We start from the raw sequence: 24,795 nt of genomic DNA, 5'->3' as shown, positions 1-24,795 counted from the left end.
AAAAGAGGTGTTCGGAGCTGATTAAGGAGAGATTTTTCTTGGGGGGAATGTGGGTTGTTGGAAGTTAACAGAAATTTATTTTGGTGAAAAAGTAGCCAAAATGAAAGGCATTCAAAGACTGTGGTCTCAGAAGTCCTAAGCTCCCTCAGCATACTTGCTAATGATCTAATTTCCAGCCCCATGATGTGTACTTATGGTGTGTTATACAAATGGTCCTTTAGGGGGACTCTTTCTAATAACCTAGAAGTTTGTATTTCTTGAAGCCCTATTGGCAATATTTTGCTTTGTCTTCGGCTCACTCGTATTGAAGGTGGGAATCAGAAAAGAGGAGAGTAAGAGGCTAAGAGTGGCATCTGGGGGCAGTGGAGGCTTTCAAACCATCTGGGGCATGTCTGGATGCTTCCTGACTCCTGCGGGTGGTGGGATCCTCCTGGCGGAAAGATTTCAACTCTAAGGTTTCCAGCCCGTCTGGAGAGCATGGGAAGGAATTGATTGGAGTCAAAGCTGGGCATGGTAGGGCTGAGTCAGGGCAATCGAGGTCGCCCTGCGATCATCCTGGGGTCTGCCCCACATGCTTCTGGGCCCCCTCACACATACACACACCGTGAGCCTCTCGGGGTCCTCAGGACTGACGCAAACTTCAGGAGTTTGTGTGTGGGGATTCCTGGAAGAATGCTCGAGAATCAGATTGCTGTTGCTACCGTTTTCCTGACCCTTACTTAATGGCTACTGTCCGGTGTCAGGCACCTTATGTGTGTTATGTCTGCTGCATTCACACACACACACATCCACAAAATCAAATTAAAAAAATAAATCCCTCAAGGTAGGCATTAGTTTCTTTTTACAGACAAATTACGCCTACTTGGGACGTTACGGAGGTGGGATTTTGAAGTCGAATTTGATGGACTCTCCTCATTCCCTGGGGCAACAAATCACTTACTGTGGGCCGGTGAAGTGCCAGGGACTACATCAACTGCTAGGAATCGTGATGAACAAGGCTGCCGCAGTCTCTGCCCTCACAGACCGTCTAGATTAGTGGGGAGAAACACGCAAGTGGTAAGGACAGCCAGCGAGGAGCGACATGATGGGGAGGTGCGCTGCAGTGGGGTCTTCCCAGGCGGGAGAGAGGCGGAGAGAACATCTCAGGCAGAGGGAGCAGCATAGGCAAAGCTGAGAGGCCCAGTAGGAGGGTGAGTTTGGAGAGGGAAAGGAGTTCAGGGTAGGTGCAGCCCGGGATGGCAGCGGGAGGGAAGCGCTGTGCCCGGGGAAGGTGGGGCGAGGTGTGAAAGCCGGCAGCGTGCGGGACCAGCATGGACCCGCTCGGGAGCTGACCCGCACCGGGTTGGTCTCCACCTTCAGCGAGTTCGTGTTGGCAGGAGAATCTATAACACAGAAATGGACAGAGTCGGACGTTTGGGTTTCCTGGCTTGGGCAGCTACTCTGCTGATATGCTATTGTTCACTCAGGTGAGGATACTAGGGTGAGGCCATCTGAGTTCCTTTCGAGTATGACAGGGTGAAGGTATCGGGTGACAAGCCGGGTGTCTGGCAGGTGGCTACGTACCTGGATAGAGCTCTGCCTGATCACACTGTCATTTAGGAACACAACTTTTCAACTCTCATTTGGCTTGGTGTTGTCTGTTCTGTTAGATCCTTGTGTTGAAATGACAAGTATTAAATATGTGAAACACATAGGGGCACCTGGGTAGCTCAGTTGGTTGGGCATCCGACTCCTCGTTTTGGCTCAGGTCATGATCTCGTCAGTGAGACTGAGCCCCACCTCGGGCTCTGTGCCGACATTGTGGAGCCCGCTTAGGATTTTCTCTCTGACTCTACCCCGACCCCCACCCCCCCGCAAAAGAAATAAATAAACATTAAAAACAATACATGAAACATGCATCTCGTGTCTTCCATGGAGCCTATACAATGAGCAATTGTGAGATTCTTTTTAATTTAAAAAACTCCACTTTAACTTCTCATTAGCAGCTGAGTTTGCTTCCCTAAGGAAGCCTATCCCAAGTACTCAAAAAAGGCTGACTTCTTTGGTGGCTAATGCAAAGGTTGTGGCATGGGAACAGGTGATAGCAACATATTCATTAAGGCAGTGATGTGGGGGGTTTACTCTTTATCTGTTTATTCTCATTTAAAATATATTAAATTTTAACACAGCAGAAGCAGGAATTGTACATGGCAGTCTAAAAATTAAAACACACACACACACACACAAAGCAGAAAACAAACAGCAAACAAAACTCCATAGAAAACAAAAATTGACATGAACTAATAATATATTAAAATTCCATTTAGGTAAAGGTCTGAAAAATGTCACGTGTGCACACCTCTTACAGAAGATTTTTTTTTCTTCAGTGCGCTACAGTTTGAGAATCTCCAAGCTGAATCAACTTTCTTCAACCGTGAGATTCTTAATGAGGCAAATGGGTGTGGTCTGTTTCTTGTCTCCTCCTCCCGCCCCCCCAGGAAACAATGGACCTCCAGTTCCACGGGGGCATATGCAGCTGACTGTGGGTGTAGGAAAATTGGTGACTGTCTTTCGAAGTTGCTGGAATCTCAGATATAGTCACTTTGCACGAAACAAGTCAGGTCTGACCAGAAATCAGAATTGTTCAAACGACTCACAGCTACCAAGCTCCCTATTTTAGAGATGTTGCCTTTCAGTGCTGTGACTCTACAAAGATATAACCCAGCTGCACACCTGCTCAGAGAGAGCGCGGGGCCAATCCTCCTGAGGCCTCCTCGGAGCGGAAGCCAGGAGGGTTTGGGGCGGGAGGGTAGCTGGCCCACGAGCCTGTGTCAGGGGCAGGGCGGGTCTCCCTGTGCCCCCAAAGAGAGCCTGCCACGCACTGCTAGCAGGCACGGGTCCTTGGGATGGTCCGATCAGCTTCCGCTAAATGCCCAGGCTGAGTGTTCTGGTGCTCCTGGGCTCGTTGCGAGAGACACTGGGAGTGCCAACAAGAAACGATTCATGGGACAAAAAGGAGAATTAATGAATCGTGAAAACATGTGCTTATTATTATTATTTTTTTAAAGATTCACACTTTCCTGAGTAAAGTACACAAAAATCCCACATGAAGTCTTTTTAAAGCACCAGGCCTCTACCTCTTAGACTCACTGCACCCAGATGGCAAATCTGGGCCAAGCTTAGATGTTCTGGTGAGAATATTAACAGTGTATTGGGAATGCTGTTTTTCTTCATATTTTACCACTTGAGAGTTTCATGCTTGAAAAATGGGAAATGGTGAAGGAGAAAGCTGAAATGTGTATGCGTGGGCTTCTTTGGTCTGTTCGTTGCACCGCATCAGAGCTGAAAGGACCCCGCAGACGATAAAGATGTTCCTAAACCACACGTGGGCCTCTGCGTCCTTGGCATTGGCTCAGCCGTCAAAACCCTCTGAACATCTCAACCACAACCACTTTAAAAGTTCCAAACTAAATATGGATATGACCATGGGGATATTAAAATCAAATTAACGTAGGCCAATCTTATTGCTGGGAGAACAGGTCCTGGTGCCCTGGCCGGTTCAGGCGGTGTGTTTATCCTCTGGCTTCTTGGCCTGAGAGAGAATCTTCTTCAGTGAGGTCCTGGGAATTCCTGAACATGAGGATAGAATTGTAAATTTTCAGTGCTGGACCCAGCTTGATCTTCATCACCTTGACAATGTCCGTCTGTGTCAGAAGCAAGAAGGCTTTGCCATCGATCTGCTGCAAGTAAAGAAACATCGTTTACCCTCTGGGAACTTTTGGGTGCTGAGCTGTGTGACACCGAACGGTTTTGGCCTCCCTGCAGAGCTCTCCAACGGCAGAGAAAGACGGCACCCTCTCCCACGGGGTCCCAACGTCTGCCCCGCTCTGTGCTATTGCCCAAAACTCTGTTGAATATGAATTCAAGATACACTCACGGTTGCCAGGTTAAATTTCTACTGTTATGTTTCAAAAATCTTGTCCTGAATTTATATAAAGAACCTTAAAAATAGCCTGCTTTCATTCACCAAGTAAATCTCCAGGAATTTTCCCCAAGAGAACCGAGTTGCAATGTGTACATTGTAGTGTTATTTATTGGAAACAACCCAGCATTTCAAAAATGGCAGAAGCACATAAATTCTGGTATCGCCTCGGCTGGGGGACCAGGCAGCCACCGAAATTCACATCTCAATGAAACACTTAATGATTGAGCAAAGTTTTCATCCATGGTTAAGTGACAAAGCATGACATGATGACATAGAAAGATCTTAGCTTTAACCCGTAAAATTAAACATGCACGACCACATGTATACACATACACAATGAAAATATCTGAAGTCTTTATGCCACACGTTAAGCAAAGTTAGATTTTTCTAGTGGAATAGTGGTTTGATTTTTGCTTTCTCCTTTGAACTTTCCTGCATTAAATTTTTTTTATAATAAATGCTATAAGCAGAAATACATACAAAATAAATGTTTTATTTATTAACTTTTAAGACATTGTGGTCTGACATGTAATAGCTTTCCCAAGATTCATAGGATGGTGAGTGACCCCCATGCAAGTTTTTCCCACAGCAGACTAGGATCTGCTCTCAGAGTTGGAGTCCAAGGGACTGTGGGCGTGTCCGGCACCCACATCACCTGTTTACAGAAACGGGCACAGAAAGATTGCTGGTTCTAGACCCAAGAAGACAGAATGAAAGGTTTTTCTACGATAACACCCTTCCCTGAACCTAGCACTGTGGTTCTAACCCTTTTTAATTAACGGTACAAACTCGCAGTGACAATGTCTCACTGAGGAAGTAGGGATTCCCCCAGGGACCCCGGTTTTGAAATCCAAGTTTAAAATGTAAGTGACAGGCTAAAGTTTTAAAGTTTTAAGGAAGTATTAAAAGGCTTCCTGTGCATTTATGATAACGTCTGTTGAAGAATCATCCATTTAGAGAACAGAATACCTGGATCACTTTGCTAGGCACTGAAACACACTAATCCTAATCTTTAAAGGTCTCCTCGAGGAAGTCTGTGTTTTACAGAAGTGGGATGAGACAGGTTAAGTGATCTGCCCATCGAGGGACTGCTGGTCATAAAAGCCAGGCGGGAGCAACTTGACCTGCAACTTGACCTGTGGACAAGGTGGGTCCTCGGCATTGCTTAATGCAGGAATCGACCCCTATGTGCAAGGCCAGCCCAACCACACCCCAGACCTGCTGGTCGAACCTCATGTTTCCATTGGCAGCTACCCACACTGCTACCATACTGCCCTCTACCGTGATGCACAGTTACTGGGGAGGCCCAGCTCAGGGGGGTCCAGGACCGAGAGTATTTTCCCTGATCCATTCATGCCTTGACCTCTACAGAGGGGGAGGATGTGCTACAAACTGGAATCTCTAGAAGTGTGGTTTTCTTGGAGACTTCTGGAGCCATGATGGCGGCTCCGGAATCACCCAGATAGAGGCCGGGATCTGACTGCCCTTTTCTTGCTGTGCCTCAGCTTCTTCATAGGTTCTTGTGAGGACCCAAGAACAGCGGTTGTAAAGTGCTTAGCACAGGGTCCAGCATAGGGCAAGCCCGCGATAAACAATAACCACCATATCTGCACTATTATTCTGTAGCTGGTCTCTTCTGGGGTCCCTAGAGCTATGGCTACTAATTCCAGGAGAAACATTAAGCAGTTTGGTACATTCCCAACCACCAGGGGGGTAGGAAGCAGAAGCCCCATGGAAGGATTTTGTGGCCTCTCTGCATTCTTCTTGGAGCAGGTGCAGAGCGGGGATGTACAGGAAGGTCCCACTCTCACCTCGGAGTAGACAAATCCTCTCCCCTCCCTGGGAGGGGGTTCATGGCGGGAATCGTTCCTCCTCAGTGGGACCTAAAGTTATCATGGTAGGGCCTTCACAACGCATGTAAGGATTAAGTAATTGACATGTTCATTTATTCTTCCAGCAAACTGTCTACTTCTTGAGCACACTGTACGGGCCAAGCACCATAGCATTCTGCGCCAAAGCCCAGCTGAACGTAAGCAGGTCAAAGGGCCTGGGCCTGATGGCACCACTGGGCTCCTCCCTGCCCGGACCCCTTTATCTTGCCTACCCAGCCTGTTCTTATTTGCACATATGTAGATGAAAACAAAGCACTTCTGGGTCCAGAAGTACGGAAATACATACAATTTTTGCATTTCTTACCTCTTTCTTGAAGCACTTGGCGTGTTCTTCACAGCCCAGAAGAGACTGTACAAACTCAGCCACCTACAGTGCAAGATGAAAAGCCTGACTTAAAACACGCACCTGAAATAATTTCTTGGGTTGTAGTAATTCCATGTTTGAGTAAAATAGACTTCAAATCCCTCAAACGCTCAGGATTTAAATAGTAACTATCAAGTCACATTAGCATTTGCCAGCTCAGAAGTTAGACCAGCCCCCGCCAGTATCTCTTCTAGCCTCTTATTTCCAGGCTGACCTACATCGGGTTATAGTTACAATGACAATGACAGCCTCCTTTTGTGCAGTGCTGGCATTCTGGAACCTGCTCTCCTCTGATCCTCCTGTCCTGTCAGGGAAGGCAGGAGGGAGTGGCCTTGTGTGTAGCAGTCTTTGCAGTGACTGTCAAGGATGAGGACCTGCCCATCTGGCCCTTGGGCAGCCCTGAGGCCCCATCTATCTGTGTCTTACCTGTGCCCAGACAGCAACAGGGACTCAAGGGATCTATGCTGAGTGAGTTCCCTCATCAGGGACAATGAGGCTGAAGCCCGAGGAAGTTGAATGACTTACTGGAGGTCACACATGGTGGGGAAGTACCCCGGACATTTTGGAAATCAGGTTTTTGGACTCCAGACCAAATCACTCTCTTCAACTTCATTTCCCACTCTTTTCCCCTCCCTCCCCAGCTACATATGCCCCCAGCTCCTTTTAATTAGAGAGACCCTTGGCTATAAGCACAGGAAGCTACTGAGTTTTCCCAGTTGGTGCTTTCAGGGAGCTGAGCCACCAAACATAATAAAGTGTAGACTCTTAATGACCAAAATGGCAAGAGGATTCTGGCCACCCTGGCAAGGTCTGGCATGGTTGCAGCACAGGGTGAAAGTCATGCCAGAAGGCAATAGTAATGAAACCTGGGAGGTAATGTGTATAAGAGGAATGGCCTTGCTTTCTGTTTTTAATTTTTGGCTGTCTCGTGCTGACTGAATTGTGTGCATTTGACACTTCTCTCCCCGTCTGATGGAAAAGGCCCACAAGAAGACGGGAGCTCAGGGCCTTGTATCAACACAGTCTATAACCCACGAGCCCTAGGAGTCCCCAGCCCCCTGCAGGGAGATGACAGTGACACTGACCCTCCCCATACTTTGCAGAAGAGAACATCGTGGCGTTGGCGATCTCCGGCTTACAGGGCGGCCAGGAACCAACACCCACAGGGCAAACCCAGGGCCTGACACCTGTATGCACACCCTCGACTCATGGCTATATTTAATCTAATGCGTAGATTTCAGAACATCTTTTTCGGGCCAATCAGCATGTTGGTGTCTGCTTTACTCACCTCTGATGCCGCAAGTATGTTTTATCATGAGTCATTTACAGTCATCCTTCTAAAGTGCAGGATGATGAGAATTAAAACAACAACAAAAAAGATCTTCCCAAACCAGCCGGAACGCTGCCACACAATGGCATCCTCAAGCCCCAGAAGCACCTGGGAGGCATTCCGGTTCTGAGCTGCTTCACAGGAGCTCCCGGTGCTCCACTCAGCCAGGAAGCTGAGCTTCTCTGTTGAGTTGTTATTATGATTTGCCCTTCTTAGGTGGATACAAAGCATGGAGCTGAGGAAAGCCCTGGAATGCTGCCGGTCCAGCTGCAGAGACACAGTCACTGGGGCAGGTGACAGCAGGGGCTCAGAGAGTTTGTTGGGCCTGGGACGCTGCGTGGCGGGCGTAGGCCCCTTATTCCCTGGGCTGCTCTCTGGCCAAGTACGCCCCGACCTCAGCTACGCGTGAGGCCTCTGCTGGGTGCTGGAGGGCAGGACCAGTGAGCAGGTTCAGCGTGAACATCCAATGAGTTTATGGTTCGATCAGAGGTGGGAGGATAGATGGAAAGTGGCAAGTAAGGTCGGCTTACTACTCACACTGATACATGCTCAAATGCGCTAAGTTCCAGAGGCGAGGTGGAAAGGCTATGGGTTCCTGGCAGGGACAGATGGCATCTCAGATGGGAACTCAGAAGAGGTGTGATGAGGGAGGTGGAAGCTGAGACAGGCACTGTTGGGTGGCAGTGTTTCTACCCCGGGGCGATTCGGGGTGGACAAGCAGAGAACACTTTCTCGGCACAGAGCCTCAGGGTCAAGGCCGAAAGCAAGAGGCACGGTGCACATGTTCTGAGCAGTGAGGAGTCCAGTTTGGCTAGAAATGCCGAGCAGAAGGGGAGACATGGGGACAGGGGTGGGCAGGGGTGAGGTGGCGGCCGCGTGGCTTCTGGTGTGGGTTTGCACTTCTACCTGCCAGCTGCAGGGAGCCCTGGAGTGTGGTTCTCCATCGTGGCCACACCTCGGGATCATCCGGAGAGCTTCAAACACGAATGATGGCCAGCCTCAGGCCACACAGACTCCGAATTAGCCAAGCTGGGTGGGACCCAAGTGTGGGGCATACATTTTCAGATTTCCCGGTTGACTCTCATCTGCAGGTGGGGCTGAGGACCCCGGCGCAAGAGAAGGCTTGAGAGAGGATCTGGCAGTGTTGGATGGACTGGGCAGGACGTCAGCTGGGAGGCACTGAGGGCCTGGGGGCTCCACACGGGGCAGAGCACAGGGTTGAGGCAGGTGGTACCCCATAGGAAGAATCCAGAGATCTGCCTGCAGGCTGGGCATGGGGCAAAGGGAGTCGAAGCCGGGTCCAGGCAAAGTGCTGAAGAGTGGGTTTCTCCAGGCCAGCGCTACTGACTGATGGGGACTGACCATTCTTTGCTGTGGGGCCATCCTGTGTGTTGCAGTGTGTTTAGCAGCAAGCCTGGCCTCCACCTGCCGGGTGCCAGTTGCACCCCCACCCCGCACTGTGGCAGCCAGAAATGCGTCCAGATGTGGCCCACATCTACCTGTTAAAAGCCACAGCTCTAGGGGCGCCTGGGTGGCTCAGTCAGTTAAGCCTCTGACTCTTAGTTTTGGCTCAGGTCACGATCTCACGGTTTGTGAATTCAAGCCCCGTGTCGGGCTCTGCACTGACAGTGCAGAGCCTGCTTGGGATTCTCTCTCTCTCCCTCTCTCTGCGCCTCCCATGCTCTCTCTCTCTCTACCCACCCCCCATTGCAAAATAAATAAATAAACAAACTTAAAAAAAAAAAAACCAAAACAAAGCCATGGCTCTAAAAGGAAGGTTTTCCTGAGATGGTTCTTCCACAGGGAAAGGGGCAGATTGTCAAGGCAGGAAAATTAAACATAAAGAAGCAGGAGTAGGAATTAGCAACAGATACACATTTTGTTGCATCTCAGTCACCAGCTCCTGTGGGAAAGCCCTGCCAGCAGTAGGGAGCCTGGGCTCTCCACAGACAGGGAAGTGCTTTGAGAGAAGATCTTTTTAAATTTTTTTTTTTCAAGGTTTATTTATTTTTTGGGACAGAGAGAGACAGAGCATGAACGGGGGAGGGGCAGAGAGAGAGGGAGACACAGAATCGGAAACAGGCTCCAGGCTCGGAGCCATCGGCCCAGAGCCTGACGCGGGGCTCGAACTCACGGACCGCGAGATCGTGACCTGGCTGAAGTCAGACGCTTAACTGACTGCGCCACCCAGGCGCCCCGAGAGAGGATCTTTTTAAAACACACGTTCCACAAACTTCTGTTCATGGCAGAAGTGTGTGTTGCTTTGATGGTTTGCATCTGTTAAAATGTCCTTTGCTGGGAAAATGGGAAAAGAATCACATTCCCCCTCCTCAGCATTGTTAGCCAAGCAACCACTGTCCGTGTCAAAGGTAGACTGGATTTTTTTTTAACTTTTTTTTTTTTTTTAATGTTTATTTATTTTTGAGAGAGACAGAGTGTGAGCAGGGGAGGGAGATATAGAATCCAAAGCAGGCTCCAGGCTCTGAGCTGTCAGCACAGAGTCCGACGTGGGGCTCAAACTCACAGACCGCGAGACCATGACCTGAGCTGAAGACAGACTCTTAACTGACTGAGCCACCCAGGCGCCCCTAGACTGGATTTTTTTTTAACAGGAATAAATAACTTGTCAGGGCAAAGAGGAGCAAAGGGGAAGCCGAGTGGCCCTCAGCTGGGCCCTGTCATGTCCCCTCCCTGCACTACGTCCCTAGGGCCTCAGGAGGCAGGGTGGCCACGGCCCCACTGCCTCACCACGTGTCTGGAATCCTCTGCCTCTTTGGAAAGAGACTGTGATTCTGTTCAATCTGTCCTTCTCCAAAGTCAAAAACCAGTTCCATGAAATCTACTGAGGCCGACTTCTCTGGCCAGAATTTAAAAATATCCAAAGGCCTTGATCATTATTCAGTGTCATTATTCAGTACTGTTAGTCAGTATTTATTCACTCTAAGAATAAATTATATTTTGAGCTTTAATAGAAAGCCCATTTTGCTACAAACTTTAAATGTAAAGTGGTGAGCTCTAACAAACCATAGAGTACTCTCAGAAAGTTTCCCTCACATGCTCCCCTTAAAAATATGTTTACCTATTGGGCAAACGTGAACTATTCAGATGAGCATGAACTCCATGAAATAGGAAACTACCATCTGTTTGCCTGCATCCAAGATGGCTGTGTGGACGCGGGGCTGCTTTTCTAAGGTGAATGTGCTACTGTTGGAGCCTGGGGGCGGTCGCCCTCCGCCTTGGCCCCAAGAAGCCCACCTGGTGTGGAGGCTGACTGGCGCTTGGTTCCCCAAGGGACCTCATTCTCATTCCTCAAGGAACCTCTTTCCTTGTTCTCAGGAGCGAGGCGTCCCTCAGCGAAAGCCCTGGCTTTGTTTTGGAAGGACAGGGAGTAGGTGAGTTCTGCGGATGACACAGCAGTTGGGAAAGACTAAGAAAGATGACCCTGTGCCAGCTCTCAGATGAGCCCATTACTTTCCCCAACTTACTTCCCCCGGCGACCTACTTTCCCTGGCATCCTCTTGGAGCTCAGCAGGCCTGTTTCCTTCAGTGGGGCTGCTGCTCCCTTAAATCTTTCCAAACGGTGGTGTTCTCTATCTTGCTGAGCCTGTAGCTGTGTGCCTGACTGCACTGGCTCCAAGTCCACTGGGGACCATGCTTCCAGCCCGGGTCTCATTTTTTAACAGTGGAATCTGTTATTTGCCCTTTTTTAAGGGCCCGATTGTATAAGGCTGCTATGCTTAGTTAGCAGTATCCTGAATTTTTCAAAACACTCCCTCCTGTTTAAAGATTGCTTTTAAAGCGACCGCCATCTTTTAAACTTAATGGACATTTAGGGAGCGCTTGGTTGAGGCTATGGCGATTTATATGAGCTGCTTTAAAAAGCATTTTTGCACATAAGGAATAAAAGTGCCCATGTGTGCACCAAGCATACATGAACCGCACCTGTGGCTCTAAGGTGCACACGACCTCACCTCTTGCCCTCCCGTGCCCACACACACCTAGTAGGAGGGTTCTTCACAAAATACACCTCCCCATTTATTCGCTCAGACACCTACTCTGCACAAGATACTTTACTACAATGGCATAGAGACATAAAGATATTTTAGTTCCTACTCTTAAGCGCTTTTACTCTTTTACAGAATATTACCATGGCCCACAGTCAGAAATACACATCACACTGACCATAACTCGAGTGTTTGCATAGACCCAGATATTTCTAACAAAGGTTTCACAAAATAATAACCCTTACTACAATACATGGTCTTTCATTCTAGAAGCACCACATTGACTTCATAGCCTGCCCGTGTTTCTGTAAACACGGCTCTGGTAGGAACAGCCGCAGTGACAAAGGAGTTAAAAGTCAGCTCCCTTGCTCTGGGCCACATCACCAAGGCCCTGTGCTGGCTTCTCTTCACAAGTAACATGATGCAGCGAGGAGAAGGAGGTCTTCCTTCCCAGGCCAGGACAGCAGACGAAAGGGAACGTTCTTGCTCTTCATCTTCTTCCACAGGCAGACTCCTGCCTTGAGTCTCCCTGAATGGCCCTTAACACAAGGACACAAGTCTGTTTTCAATGTATCTTGACTCGGGCTCCCATGGTTCCTCTCCAATACTTTGCCTAACGAGAACAAAACACAAAAGGATAGCACCCCCCCTTTGTCTCCTCTTGCCCTGTACTGACTTTTCAAATCTTCACTGCCCTATTCCCGTTTCTAATGTGGTGTCTAAAATAGTCACAACCTCTATTGTTGGAATGCACTGGAATGCTCCCGGAAGCGAACCCCATCGGAGAGTTGCCTTATTTTCAAAGATACAAACAGAACCGTCATAAAGCCCACTGTCAATCTATCCAAGATTCTTCTTGAGACCCTATTTTGTTCTAGGAAACGTGCTACAAGAGTGTGAGAATACAGAAAGAAATTTAGGACGTGGTCCTTGTCCTCACGAGCATTTGGTTAGGGAGATTTCAAGATTATGATATATTATACATTAGGAGATAAGCCAAGCGGTTTCTCTGGAATGCATCCCCGAGGGAAGTCATGGGTACAGAAGCATCACGACAGGAGCACTTTATGAACACAGCCTTACAGATGGTTTTACTTTTAACATAGAAAGTTCTAAGGCCTCTTTCAGCAATAGAAGGCTGGGGCTCACGAGAACTCGGGAACTGTGACCTTGCCCTCCTAATAATCATTGATGGCACCCTTGGTCTCCCCCACAGCAAGACCCTCCCTTTTGAGGCTCCCCTATCCTGCTGAGACTTGCACTGTGACCACTACTGCCTCTCATCACTCCACCCCCTCGCTTTCCTTCAGTGCCAGACTTGGGACTCGTCAGATCTGAGGTCCCATAAACTTCCCAGTCACTGCTTAATTTTCCTAGAATGGAGGTTCTGTTCTCTTTGGATGATGGTCCTCTTGAGACGTTAATAAAAGCTCTGGCGCTCCTCTTAAGGGCAAGAAATACACATATTGTACACATTTTTTCCAGATTCCCCAAAGCCCAATTCCACAGCCCCAGCCAGGAGCCCCGAGCTACATCTGCTGTCTGTGCCCTGCTGAATGGAACACTCACCACCTGCCGCCTCTGACACTTCTCTTTCCGTGGACTTGCTCCGCCACCGTCGTCCCCACTGACCTCCATCCTTGACGGCTCTCCTTGGATGGTCATGCCCTCCGTGAGGGCTTCCTCAGCGCCCTCCCCCCCCCCATCCATTACTGACACCTCATCCGGTATTTCCACCCCCGGGAATGGTTGTTGCACATCCACTGCTGTAATGTAATCTGCAGGGACCTCTCACTCAGAAAAGACGGGGTCTCTCTCCCAAAGTTTCATTTCGTGTGATGGCACCACTACTTTCCCCTTCATTCAGGTGAACTCTACGGACCGTGTAGCTCACATACCACCATCCCAAGTCCTAAACCGTGTGGTGCTGCGTCTACAAGTGGAATCACATTTGGCTCATTTCACTTCTTCATCTTCAATATCTGATCTATTTCACTGTGTTGTGTTACGGCTTTCGACTTTAAAACGTCTGCCGACTCTGGGTGGTTTTTGCCATGGCAGCTCCCGGTGCAGGCCCAGATGATTCTACACCAGGAGCATGGCGGTGCCCCCTGGTTGGTCCCTCTCCTCCGCCCCTTCGCACGCTTCCTCCTTCCGCAGGTGGGTGTGATTCTCATGCCCCCGAAGCACCATGTTCACAGGTGATTTTCTGCATGAGAACCTCAGGTGGCTCATACTGCCAGTGCCCGGCCTCACACCTGGTGCACCTTCCCCATCCCAGGGCTCTTCTGTCTGTGCCCCAGGTCCTCAGGGTGCTTGGTGGGTAAGACGTCAGCTTAGGACCTGGCTCTGCCTGTGGGGCCCTGAGAAGTGACTCAGTCTCTAGGTGCCTCAATTTCCCTGTCTGTAAAATGGGCAAAATAAGAGTCCTTGTCTCACTATTAGTACCTTAATAGTGTTAATAGCATCATCAATGTTAGTAAAGGATGCGCTCGCTGTACATATGCTATCTGTGCACACGTCATACTTCCATGCAACCTTCTGTCTTTCCTTGTGACTGGAATGGTCTCCCTTCTTTTCTCCCCTTGGATATGTTCCACTTCTGTTTCAAAATCCAGCCTATGATGCCTTTGTCATTCAACATTCATTCAACAAACATTACTGGCTTATCTACTAACTGCCAGGTATAGTGAGACGTTCTCAAGATACATATCAAGTGAGTGGAATAAGGTCTCTACTCATCTGGTCAGGGTCGGACAAGTGAGCATAGGTCAGTGACAGAAGATTCTCTGAGGAAAAGGGGGGTGCGGAGAGGCTCCTGCAGGAGGTGAGCACTGCGCCGCTGGCTGGCAGAGTAGGAGGGGCTACCTCGGGCAGGGGTATAAAGTGTGCCAGTGTGAGGACACCACGTGGGGGCTGCAGCCCAGTGCGGGAGAAGCACGAGGGGCGCGTGGGCAGGGAGGACGGCCCACGCAGGTTCTAAGGCCCGCGCAGCTGAGGACTCTGTTTGGGGAGCCAGGATCATGTCAAGGTAGGCACAGACACACCCAGAGCTCACACCCAAGGTGTCTCTTCCGTGTTCACCCACTGGCGGGTCTCGGCCGCTCTGTGAATGTGGGGCCGGGGGCTGGAGGTGGGTGGCTGCCCTCCCCGGGACATCGGCCTCGGCACAATGGCGATGAGGCGAGGGAAGAGAAGCCACTGTCACTCTAACTTAAAACGTGGTACAACCTAGTGAATGGCTTGAAAGTCAGGAACCAGGGATTGCCGCCGAGCTGTCAGGGGAGCTCCCCATCGTGTGCAGGGCTGTTACAAGGCCAAAGCCGCACACGACTGGATCACAGACACGATAGGTTTTGACTTAGTTGGCTTGGTCGTGAAGCTGCTGCACGCTTTGTAAACCAGTAAAAGTTCATCAACAAGGGTCAGGGGGCCCGACCCCGCATACTCTTTAAGGAACGGGATCACGTTTAGTCACCACAGGCTGGCATATTTGGTCAACTCTCCGTTACCAGTGCCACGGGGGCACTGGAGGGATCGGAAGGAGAGGTGGGGCGGCAGGGTGTGCCAGGGAAAGCCCCCGCTGCTCCAGGTGGGTTTTGTGAGGTGCCCGTGAGGAGGCGGAGGGAGCGGTGTCGCCCCAAACCTCCAGCCTCCGCACGGCCTTTGCCACCTGTGCCTCGTCCGAGGCTGCGAAGGAAGGCCGAAGCCAAGGTTAAGTCAAGCTGATTGCAGAAAGTGCTCAGTGAACATTCTGTGACTAACTTCACTCCAGCTCTACCGTTATCTTGTCCTCAGAGCGACCCACGGTTTTCCTTCATTTAAAAACAACTAATTAAGGCCTGACTAGTGGAAATAATACCTTTATTAAGAGAAATGTCAGAGAGTGTATTCCTTAAAAGAAAACTCCTTTACATATGAAGCATTTCTGCAGCATTACAGCAAGCAATGAGACTTACCTGATCCTTATTAAAAAGCAACATTGTAAGGAACATTTATATTAAAGTTGGATCAATTTTCCCATGTGTACCGCATCTTACGCAATGTTGTGATCTAATTCACTTTAAAAACCAACCTAAGGCTAACCGATCATCTGTGGCTTCAAGTAGACAAATGGGCAGCACAGAACTGTTCAGTAATGAGAACAAGTGAATCCTCTGGGGCCCTCCAGGTGCCCCTCAGCACAGAACAGAACATCCCGGGGGCGGGGGCTCCCCAGACAGGATGCCAGGGTGCAAAGCCTAAGATGCTTATACACGTGTGCTTCCCCAATGTAAATCTGTGATGGGGACTGGAGGCTTGGGCTGATGGTGGTGGAGAACAGAGGTCGTTCTGGGATACCTCGGGGGAGAGGCCCAAACCAACTGGGCTTTCCTCACTCTCTCCAAGTCATGCCCGCCTTCTCCCTTAAGTGTGGATCTTAGATTTGCTGCAGTGGATTCAGCGCCTAGGAGAAACCCTCAGCAGCCAGGCACGCTCCCTCCAGGCCCCAGAGCAGCCCCGCTCACCTCGTCCACTGTCCACCGGGCCACCTCGCCTGCCTGGATGTTGGCCACGCCTGGAAGCAACTTGCAGTGCTGCTCCCTGCCGAGTGGAAGGTCCCGGAAGGGGTGGGCCGACATGGAGGACATGAAGACGGACTGGTGCAGCGCCTGCTGTGTCTGCTCAGCGGAATATTCTGAAAGAGAGGCGGGGAGTGAGCCGCACACAGAGCGCCGCCTGGGTCAGCCCCTCCGCCTGGGGGGCCCAGAGCCAGGATAGGACAAGCGCAGGCTCACTGGGGACCCTAGCGTTCCTGTCGCTTGGCATCATCGCCGGGAGGAGTCCCCAAGCTCGGCCCATGCCGCCGCTCTGTTTCAACACAACTGTCCTGAGAAATGGGCCTTATATAAGGCCCAGGTGACTCTGGCTATTTGCTAAGCAAGGTCAAATAATCTCTACGAGACACTGCTTGATGCCAACCAAGAGTTAGCCTGTCACTGCCACTGGCCTCTCTCTCCCTATATCAGGAGTCAGAGGAAGCACAGAGCCTCACGGAGTGTGGCTATTAACTGAATCTGCACACCGACCCCTCTGGGATGTGTGTGCACACAAACAGCGACTTCTTCCTGGCGGCCGCCTCCCATGGCTCCAAAGACACAATGAGCCCAGGTCCACATCTGGCTTCATAGGTCCCCTGGGGGACACTGAACATGGAATGCGGCTCAGGGTCCCCATGAGAATCTGGGTGGCAGCTGCCGAGATAGCTCCCCGTAGGACACAACAACCTCTCGGGACTTGCGGAAAGTGGCCGCACTGCGATGTGTATACCCCGACCCAGGTGCTCTTAAATGGGTGCTCTCTCTTCAGAGAAAAAGCTCTGAATGAGCCGTGTTCCGGGACACGAAGGGTGGCGTTGCTTGCTTGCTCAAGACTATCAGTAACGGGTAAGACCTCACTTCTGCCTCTTACTTCTCCCCAGGCTTGAGGAACTGGTGTTCCACCTTCAGGAGTGACTTTACTCTTATGTTATATCCCAACATGTAGATGGAGGCAGAGATCTCAATCCTCTAATTATTTGCTTTGAATTTATAAATGGATGCGGAGCAAAATCATCCCAGAGATTTCGGAGAACACGCGTGCCTTTACGAGGTCGTTTGAAAAGGCACTTTTGACACGCATTAGCAAAATAAACCCGTTGATATTCTTAAGATACTTTGAAAAGGAAGACCACACACACAAAATGCTGTAAGCCTTCTAAAAGTCTACCTTTCCCGATGCAAATGACAAGTTAAGTAAGCAGGAGCTGTAAAGTCTATTATGATGGTTTGTCTTTTACTAACAGAGTCTGAAAAGCTATTATGCAAATATTTCTACCTCAAATTAACTACAGTTTTTAGTAGGTGAGGCTGACCTGTACCGTGCATGGTCACACAGTCATACCCGTTAGTAGTCAAGAGGTTCCAGGCTAGAAGGAGCCCATCCGTCACCACCCTGACTGCTTGGCACAGACATCCTACACAATTACCAATGCTTGCTGTCTACACAGATAAAGAGGCGGCGAAACTGCGGCCTTCTCCCAAATTCTTATGCTCCAGTTGCAAGCGGCAGCAAGTTCATCTCTAAATGCTGATTGTCCAACACTGACCTTTTTAGTATGTAAATAGGTTATCTCCCTCCGTGTAGTTCAGCCAACAGTAAGTATGGCTGCCGGCTCTGAAGGGAAACTTCACACCTTCTTTGAAAAGCCAGTATGCTTACAAACGTGAATGTTCTTTAATGAAGGTGTCAGGTTGAACAAGGAGCATGGGCCAAACCAGCCCTGAAAACCCACGGCAGAAACATCCCAGAACAAGCCTGCAGTCAAAGCCACACAGTCACTGAAGGCTTTCCTGGGAACCAAAGAGTTAAAGCTATGTGTTCAGAGGGATTAAGACCTGAGCCAAAGCTGGGCTTTATTCTGGAAAAGAATCACTGCATCAATCAATTGGTTGTTTTCGCTGAAATAGCGTGGACTTAAAAAAAATAAAAAAATCACATCTGTATCTCAAAACCCATGCCCTGAGTAAATCAATCATGTATAGTTTCCAAAATGTATAGGACTCTGAGAAGACACAATTAACGAGCCTTATATTTCAGAGGTGCAAAGATGTTGAGTGATGGTGATTAGATTCCTGTGATTCACAAATAAAAGCTGAAGGCATTAAAAATGTAAAAGAACCACTGTGCTCCCAAGCAAGAAAATTTTCCACAGTGTAATTTTGGAAGCAAATTGCCTTGGGAGCCAAGGGGTCCCCTTGGAAATACATCTAATGTGTGGTTGCCAGCACTGACCAGCCCTGGGGCTCCTTGGTATGCTGCCCTCATGGCTCTGGGCCCTGGGAGACAGGAGCCATCGGTCAGTTCAAGAAATAATATGGTCCACAGGTTACAACGAAAGATAGAGAGCTCCAGCTATATCTTACGCACTTGAACTCAGGAGGCTTTATGCTGTCTATGGCTTTTGAATTCAGTTAACTGTGTCCCTATTAGATCAAACTATTTGATTGAAGGGAGGCGAAAGCCAAATTTCTCGAAGGATGAACAGAACTCAGTGGAGAATAGGTTCTGTGGCACAAAGTGAGTCGTGCCATGGCAGTGGGGACAGGTCTGCAACCATCTTGCTGGGGTGCCCACTCCCCCAACCGGCTTGGAGTTTCCATGGGTATAAAGGGCTCCTGTCTGTGTACCTACAACCTCACGTTTTGGGGAATGCTTGCCAGAACCAGTTACACGCTAAGCACAAATAATATTCTCCTCTTACCAACTTTACAAAATGAAATGGGAAGACTGACAGTTGAGCCTTCCTGCTCAAAAAGACAAGAGTTAGGTTAGGGAGGGAGTCTGTGAGCAGGGAGTTTGGAAGAACCAGTCTGCCAACTCCAAGATACAACTGGAATTGGGAGCTTGTACCACCCAGAGCTGGTGGGAGGGGAAAGGGAAATGTGCATAAGGCCATAGTGTGGTCCCCAGCATGCTGTAACTAGTCATTAAGTGGTTAAGTGCTACTTTAAACTTGACTGTAAGCTCCTTGAGGTCGGGATTGAAGCTCTATGAAGGGATGATGCATTATCTCAAGTTAACACAATCCAAGACTAATTTTCCAGTAGTAACAGAAGACAGAGAATACATTTTGGAGAGTGTTTTATGGTGGTTGTTTTGCCTTCTTTTACCATTTTCCAGGTCCAATTTCTTCAAAGCTGATGATTTTGGGGTGAGATCTTCATGTCTAGCTGAGAGAACGCTGGGATGGGCTTGCCTCAGAGGACTGCGGCACCGTGGGGGGTGGGGGAAGGGAAGGGCCCACATCAGCTTGCTTAGTGGTGAAACCTGGTCCCCACACAGTTGCTGGGAGACCTTGGATGAGATACTCAGCTCCTATGTAACAAGGTTTTTTAATTGGGGTAATGATAACACTGACATCCCACTGAGTTGTTGGAATTAGAACAGCTTCTGGAGTATAATGAATATTCAAATCATGTCAGATATTACATTACTGTTACAAGTGTGATAAAAGAGACAAGCTCAAAATGGAGTCGTTTGCGGTCAGGCCCACACCAGCAAACCAAGAGTTCATACCGAACCTAATTTCCTAGTTTCCTAGTTTCCACCTCTCCAAGGAATATAATCTCAACCAGTCAGTCTGGAATCTCCTGGTGAGGTAATCTGCCTGACACATCCCTGCCATCCCCCAAACAGAGGTGACTTTACCTGAAACAGTCTGCCTTTGCTTGTCCCTGCCCCCTTCTGCCTATAAAAATCTCCCACTTTGTACAGCTCTTTGGAGCTCCTTTCTATCTGCTGGATGGGAAGCTGCCCAGTTCACAAATCGCTGAATAAAGCCAATAAGATCTTTAAAACTTAAAGTGGAATTTTGGATTTTCTGTTGTTTATTTATTTATTTATTTATTTATTTATTTTTTAATTTTTATTTTATTTTTTTTAATTTTTTTTCAACGTTTTTTATTTATTTTTGGGACAGAGAGAGACAGAGCATGAACGGGGGAGGGGCAGAGAGAGAGGGAGACACAGAATCAGAAACAGGCTCCAGGCTCCGAGCCATCAGCCCAGAGCCCGACGCGGGGCTCGAACTCACGGACCGCGAGATCGTGACCTGGTTGAAGTCGGACGCTTAACCGACTGCGCCACCCAGGCGCCCCCAAAAAATTTTTAATGTTTATTTTATTTTTGAGAGAGAGAGTGAGAGAGAGCAGGGGACAGGCAGAAAGAGAGGGAGACACAGAATCTGAAGCAGGCTCTGAACTGTCATCACAGAGACTGACACAGGGCTCAAACTCACGAACTGGGAAATCATGACCTGACCTGAAGTTGGATGCTTAACTGACTGAGCCACCCAGGTGCCCATTTTTATTTTTAGAGTTTTTTAATTAAAAACAAAATTTAAATGTTTAATTTGAGACAGAGAGACAGAGAGAGGGAGGGAATGTGTGCGTGTGCGTGCATGTGTGTGCACAAGTTGGGGAGGAGCAGAGAGAGAAGAGAGAGAGCGAGAATCCCAAGCAGGCTCTGTGCTGTCAGAATGGAGCCCAACTCAGGGCTCGATTTCACAAACTGTGAGATCATGACTTGAGCCAAAATCAAGAATTGGATGCTTAACTGACTGAATTTTGTTTTTAAACATAAGATACAAAGATTTTTTAAGTTCTAACAATAGTGAATGTTCGGACATATAAAATTTCCAAAGCCCGCATGGCTGGATATGCCTAAAACCTATGAAAGCTGAAATTCAGCTGAAACCCAGGATCTCCAGGCCATGTTCTGATTTCACACCCAAGTGGTCCTGAAAGGACAGAGTAGTGGTCACCAAGATCACGTGCAGAATCCCGCTGGAAGGCGATGAGTGTGGGATCCCTGGCCACCGGTGATGCTGGGTAGGGCATCTGTTGCCCAGGCAGGCTGGTGCCAATGTGCAGCAACAGGGTAACATGGTTAAAATGCGTGCAGCCTGCCAGCTTTGAAATTATGTGGCTCTTGACAGACTTTTAAAATGTGGGGTGATTTGCATTATTTTAAATTCCGCGCATAAAATTAGACTTTTGAAAATATCCACTTAAAAATCTGCATACATTTTTATCAAATGTGAACATGCTGATTTTAACTTTTTACCAAGCCCAGCACAGCTCATGTCATATTAGATACTCCCTGAATGGTTGCTAATAAATTAAAAAGCGTAAGCCTATGATGAAAAGTATATGCTGTCTTCAGAAACTATTATCAAATGAAAACGATCAGGTCATTCGGTCTTGGGGCTCTTGGAGTAAGCAGAGCCATCTATTTTCGAAGAGGGTGCCCGCCATGAGCAGGGGACACAAAGGGTCTTTCTAACCCGGTAACTTACGGACTTCACCCCTCAGGCCCGACATCCAACCCATTGTCCACCTAACACAGCCGAGGGATATGGGCTGCTTCGCAGTTACATGGCCTCACTGCAGCAGTGATTCCCAGCCAGCTCCCCTAAAGGTCAGCCAAGAAAACTCAGCCTGCAAAAGCAGCCCCCCTACTTACAGGTTTTAAGATTTTAATTAATCAAAATGCCTCTTGCACCAGAAAAGGAAATGCATGCGTAATCCTGGCTTTGCCTTTAACACCAATGAGTGAGTGACAATAGGGAAAGATACCCCTACATTTAAAATGTCTTTCCTTTTCCAGAAAACAGAGCACGTGATATCTGTCACCTCCGTGGTTTGCCATTTGTAGAATAGTTTGGAAGAGGTTTTTTTTTGCCTCTGTTTTTCTCTCGGTGTTTCTTTTGGGTGTTATGAATTTAAAAAATTTATAATGATGGGTTTAAGGATTCCAGTCAAGTCGCTTCAAGGTTTGGAGCATTGCCCGTTCCCACGGCCAGGGGGTTCAGCCGTGTGTGTCCAGCGCCAGGATACGGGACGCCCTAACTAGCGTCCCAGGGCACTTGGCCGTGGATCGGCATCCACTCAGAGAGGAGAAAATAATCCCATCTCCAAAAACGTTGTCATTACTTTTCTTGCAGAGGCAGTAAATTGTTCGACTCCAATGGACTCCCCGAGGAGACCAGAGTCTCTCTGCTCTTGAATGGGAAAACCCTCGCTGGGCACAGGCCCTCTTCTCCCAGTCCACGGGGACAGCCAGCTCAGGCCGGTTGTGGATGCCGTGTGACTCAGAGGCTGCCTCTCGGGTGAAATGATCAAACAGACGCATGACTGTGGTGTACAAGCACGATCTGCCTCCCCATTCCACGGACTTAAACAAAGTCTGGAGGATTTAGAGACAAAAGGTTTTTAATTCATCTGAAAATAACATGAAAGTAGGTCCCTGATTTCTTCTCTGCCCCTCTGGTTCTTCCAACTTCTGCTCTACCCCCACAAAGGGAGAAAAATCCTTTATGGAAATGCTCTTTAAAAATATGGCTGTTTCTTCACAAAAGCGCACACAACAAAACTGTAGCAAGTGAGTCATAAATGGTAACCAGAGGCTGCATGGCTGGGTCTCAGGTTATTTTTAATCCCACTAAAAACAGAGACCCATTTCGCAAGCAACCTTCTCTTCAATGAAAGGGGTAGCAATTCTATTGTGTTCTCTGTTCCAAAAAGGAGGAAGCAAAAAAAAAAAAAAAAAAAATTGCCATGGGTCCCCATATCTGATTACGTTTTCTCTGGCCTACTGCATAATCCGTGACAGTCCCGGACTGACTTTCCTCAATGTACCCAGCACTCACTGAGAAGTTACTCCGCCTGCAGCACCGAGCTCCAGGAGTGGCTGCTCCTGGAGGAGCAAGGAAATGTTCAAAAGGGGCTTGACAGTTTGCAACATTTTTTCTTCCCGTGATCCCTTTGTTTCTAGGTCTCTGTTCTTACCATGCTTGGAGCCCTCATTTCTATGCTAACTCGTCTCCTCTTGATTGTAATGGGGTTTGACTCACTCAATCCTTTCTCATTTCTATTTTCTTACCTGCCAGTTTCCCTAAAGTGAAAGTGAAAAGCAGAACAAGGGGATCCCGAACACCATTGGTGAGACAACCATGCCATCCGTGCTGTGTGGGAACACACCCGAACAGGCATTCAGTTCCCAGCGGGAACTTGGCCCACTGCTGGTTCCTAACCGTGACTTACATTACTACTAAAACAAGTGGGGTGATTGGTCTGCTGACCCACGTTCTACTTCTTCATAACCATGTTATTTGGAATCCATACATTTTTATCTGCAGAGTGCTTTAGGATTGTGGTTATTAGTCCTCCCTCATCACAAACCCGTTTCTTCTGTATTGGTTTTACATGAATGTGGGAGACAAAGCACAGAAATGTCAGAGATTGTTAGGGACTTCCCAGTGGCCTTATCGACAGAATCAGGAGAATGAAGAACCCTGCATGTTCTAGATCTGTGTACTGTCCGCAAAGCAGCCACTGGCCACATGTGGCCATGCAATACATAAGATGTGGACAGTGCAAACTGAGATGCGCTGTAAGTGTACATGTCCTGGATTTTGATGACTTAGTACCAAAAAAAAAGAATGTGAAATCCGTCCTTCATTTTTTGTTTTGTTTTTTTTTTTGTAATCTTGATTTACATGTTGAAATGATATTTCGGATATGGGTTAAATAAAATGGCATCCCAAATTAACTTTCCTTGTTCCTTTTGTTATTTTAAATGTGGCTACTAGAAAACTTGCAGCTCGCACGTGGCTAGTGTTGTATTTCTATTGGACGGTGCAGTCTGGAAGAGTGATGACTCATGGCGTCTCTCAAGATCCACACTTGGTGCAGGAAGGGCTGGGTGGCTGAATGGAGTTAATGTGACTCATGTTGACGCGATGATGATGAAGCTCCAGGCAGCCTGCATCCCACCCAGCCCCCGGCAACCGACAACCCTGAGAGAGGGGGAAGACAGAAGACCTGAGATTAAACACAGCCCACTTGGGTGGGGGAGTGCTGCTGGAGACGGCTGCCCGAGCTCCGGTGTTGGCATCACGGATTACTGGCCGTGACACTGGAGCTGTACGTTGGTCTGGCACACAGTGGAACGGGGGACGCTCAGTGGCTGCAACGTTGGTGAATAAATGACTGAATGAATAAATGCATGTATCAGGGAAGTAGGCACTGTCTGCGCTTACTACAAACACAAAGAACGGCTTTCAAAACTCGATCAGGAACCACTCAGATTTAGAGCCACTTTGTCTAAAAGTGTCACTGCACACCCCTCCATCACTAACTTCTCAAGGAGCTTGTGGTAACCCGGCTGCTCTTTTCTCACTGGTGACTAGGTACCAGCGGGAAGACAGACACAAGAGCTTTCAAGTTTGTAGACTCCCTATGGAGTCTATTTTCTGAGGGTCCTCCATGCCCCACTTTTGGGCTTTACAGTTCATCACCTCTGCTCAGAGCCAACCGGCCTTCCCTCCTCAGCCCTGCTCCCTCACTCAGTGAAAAGTCAGTGACCCAGCCCACCGTCCCTGTGCACTCCAGGCCTCCCCTCTGGGCAGGTGCCTTCATACGGGCCATTCCCCCTGGCACCCCTCCTGCATGTCCTCGTTGTCACGTCTCTGAAGACTGAGAAGCAGCGCTCCTTACAGGCGGGGATCCAGCCCCGCAGCCCACTGCTGGCCTTCTTCCCTACTGACGGAGCGTCTCCTCACAGCTCCTACTCAGCGGGCACCCAAACTGTACCCACCCTCTGCTAGACGCTGAGTCTTCCCTTTCTCCCCCGCACATCTCTCTCTCTTCCCTGGCCCC

The 24,795-nt window shown here is 48.7% G+C and overlaps 1 protein-coding gene across 9 annotated transcripts in view; it reads right to left on the bottom strand.

The window, feature by feature from the left end:
- Positions 1–2,108: 2,108 nt before the first annotated feature.
- L3MBTL4 (L3MBTL histone methyl-lysine binding protein 4) overlaps positions 2,109–24,795 on the bottom strand; it is a 442,148-nt gene continuing 419,461 nt past the window's right edge. For 6 of the 9 annotated variants that reach the window (XM_053205899.1, XM_053205893.1, XM_027068534.2 and 3 more), the window contains 3 exons: positions 16,063–16,232; positions 6,161–6,223; positions 2,110–3,719 (listed from right to left, as the gene is read on the bottom strand). In XM_053205899.1, the coding sequence (XP_053061874.1) occupies positions 3,552–3,719; positions 6,161–6,223; positions 16,063–16,232 (401 nt within the window). In that variant the 3' untranslated portion in view covers positions 2,110–3,551. Of the gene's footprint in view, positions 3,720–4,467; positions 4,656–6,160; positions 6,224–16,062; positions 16,233–19,977; positions 23,934–24,795 lie in introns of those variants that run through there. The other 3 variants (XM_053205892.1, XM_027068537.2, XM_053205894.1) reach the window with 3 other exon arrangements.

This window comes from Acinonyx jubatus, chromosome D3 (assembly GCF_027475565.1).
Source record: "Acinonyx jubatus isolate Ajub_Pintada_27869175 chromosome D3, VMU_Ajub_asm_v1.0, whole genome shotgun sequence".
Classification (NCBI taxonomy): Eukaryota; Metazoa; Chordata; class Mammalia; order Carnivora; family Felidae; genus Acinonyx; species Acinonyx jubatus.
This window is presented reverse-complemented; position numbering and strand designations above follow the sequence as displayed.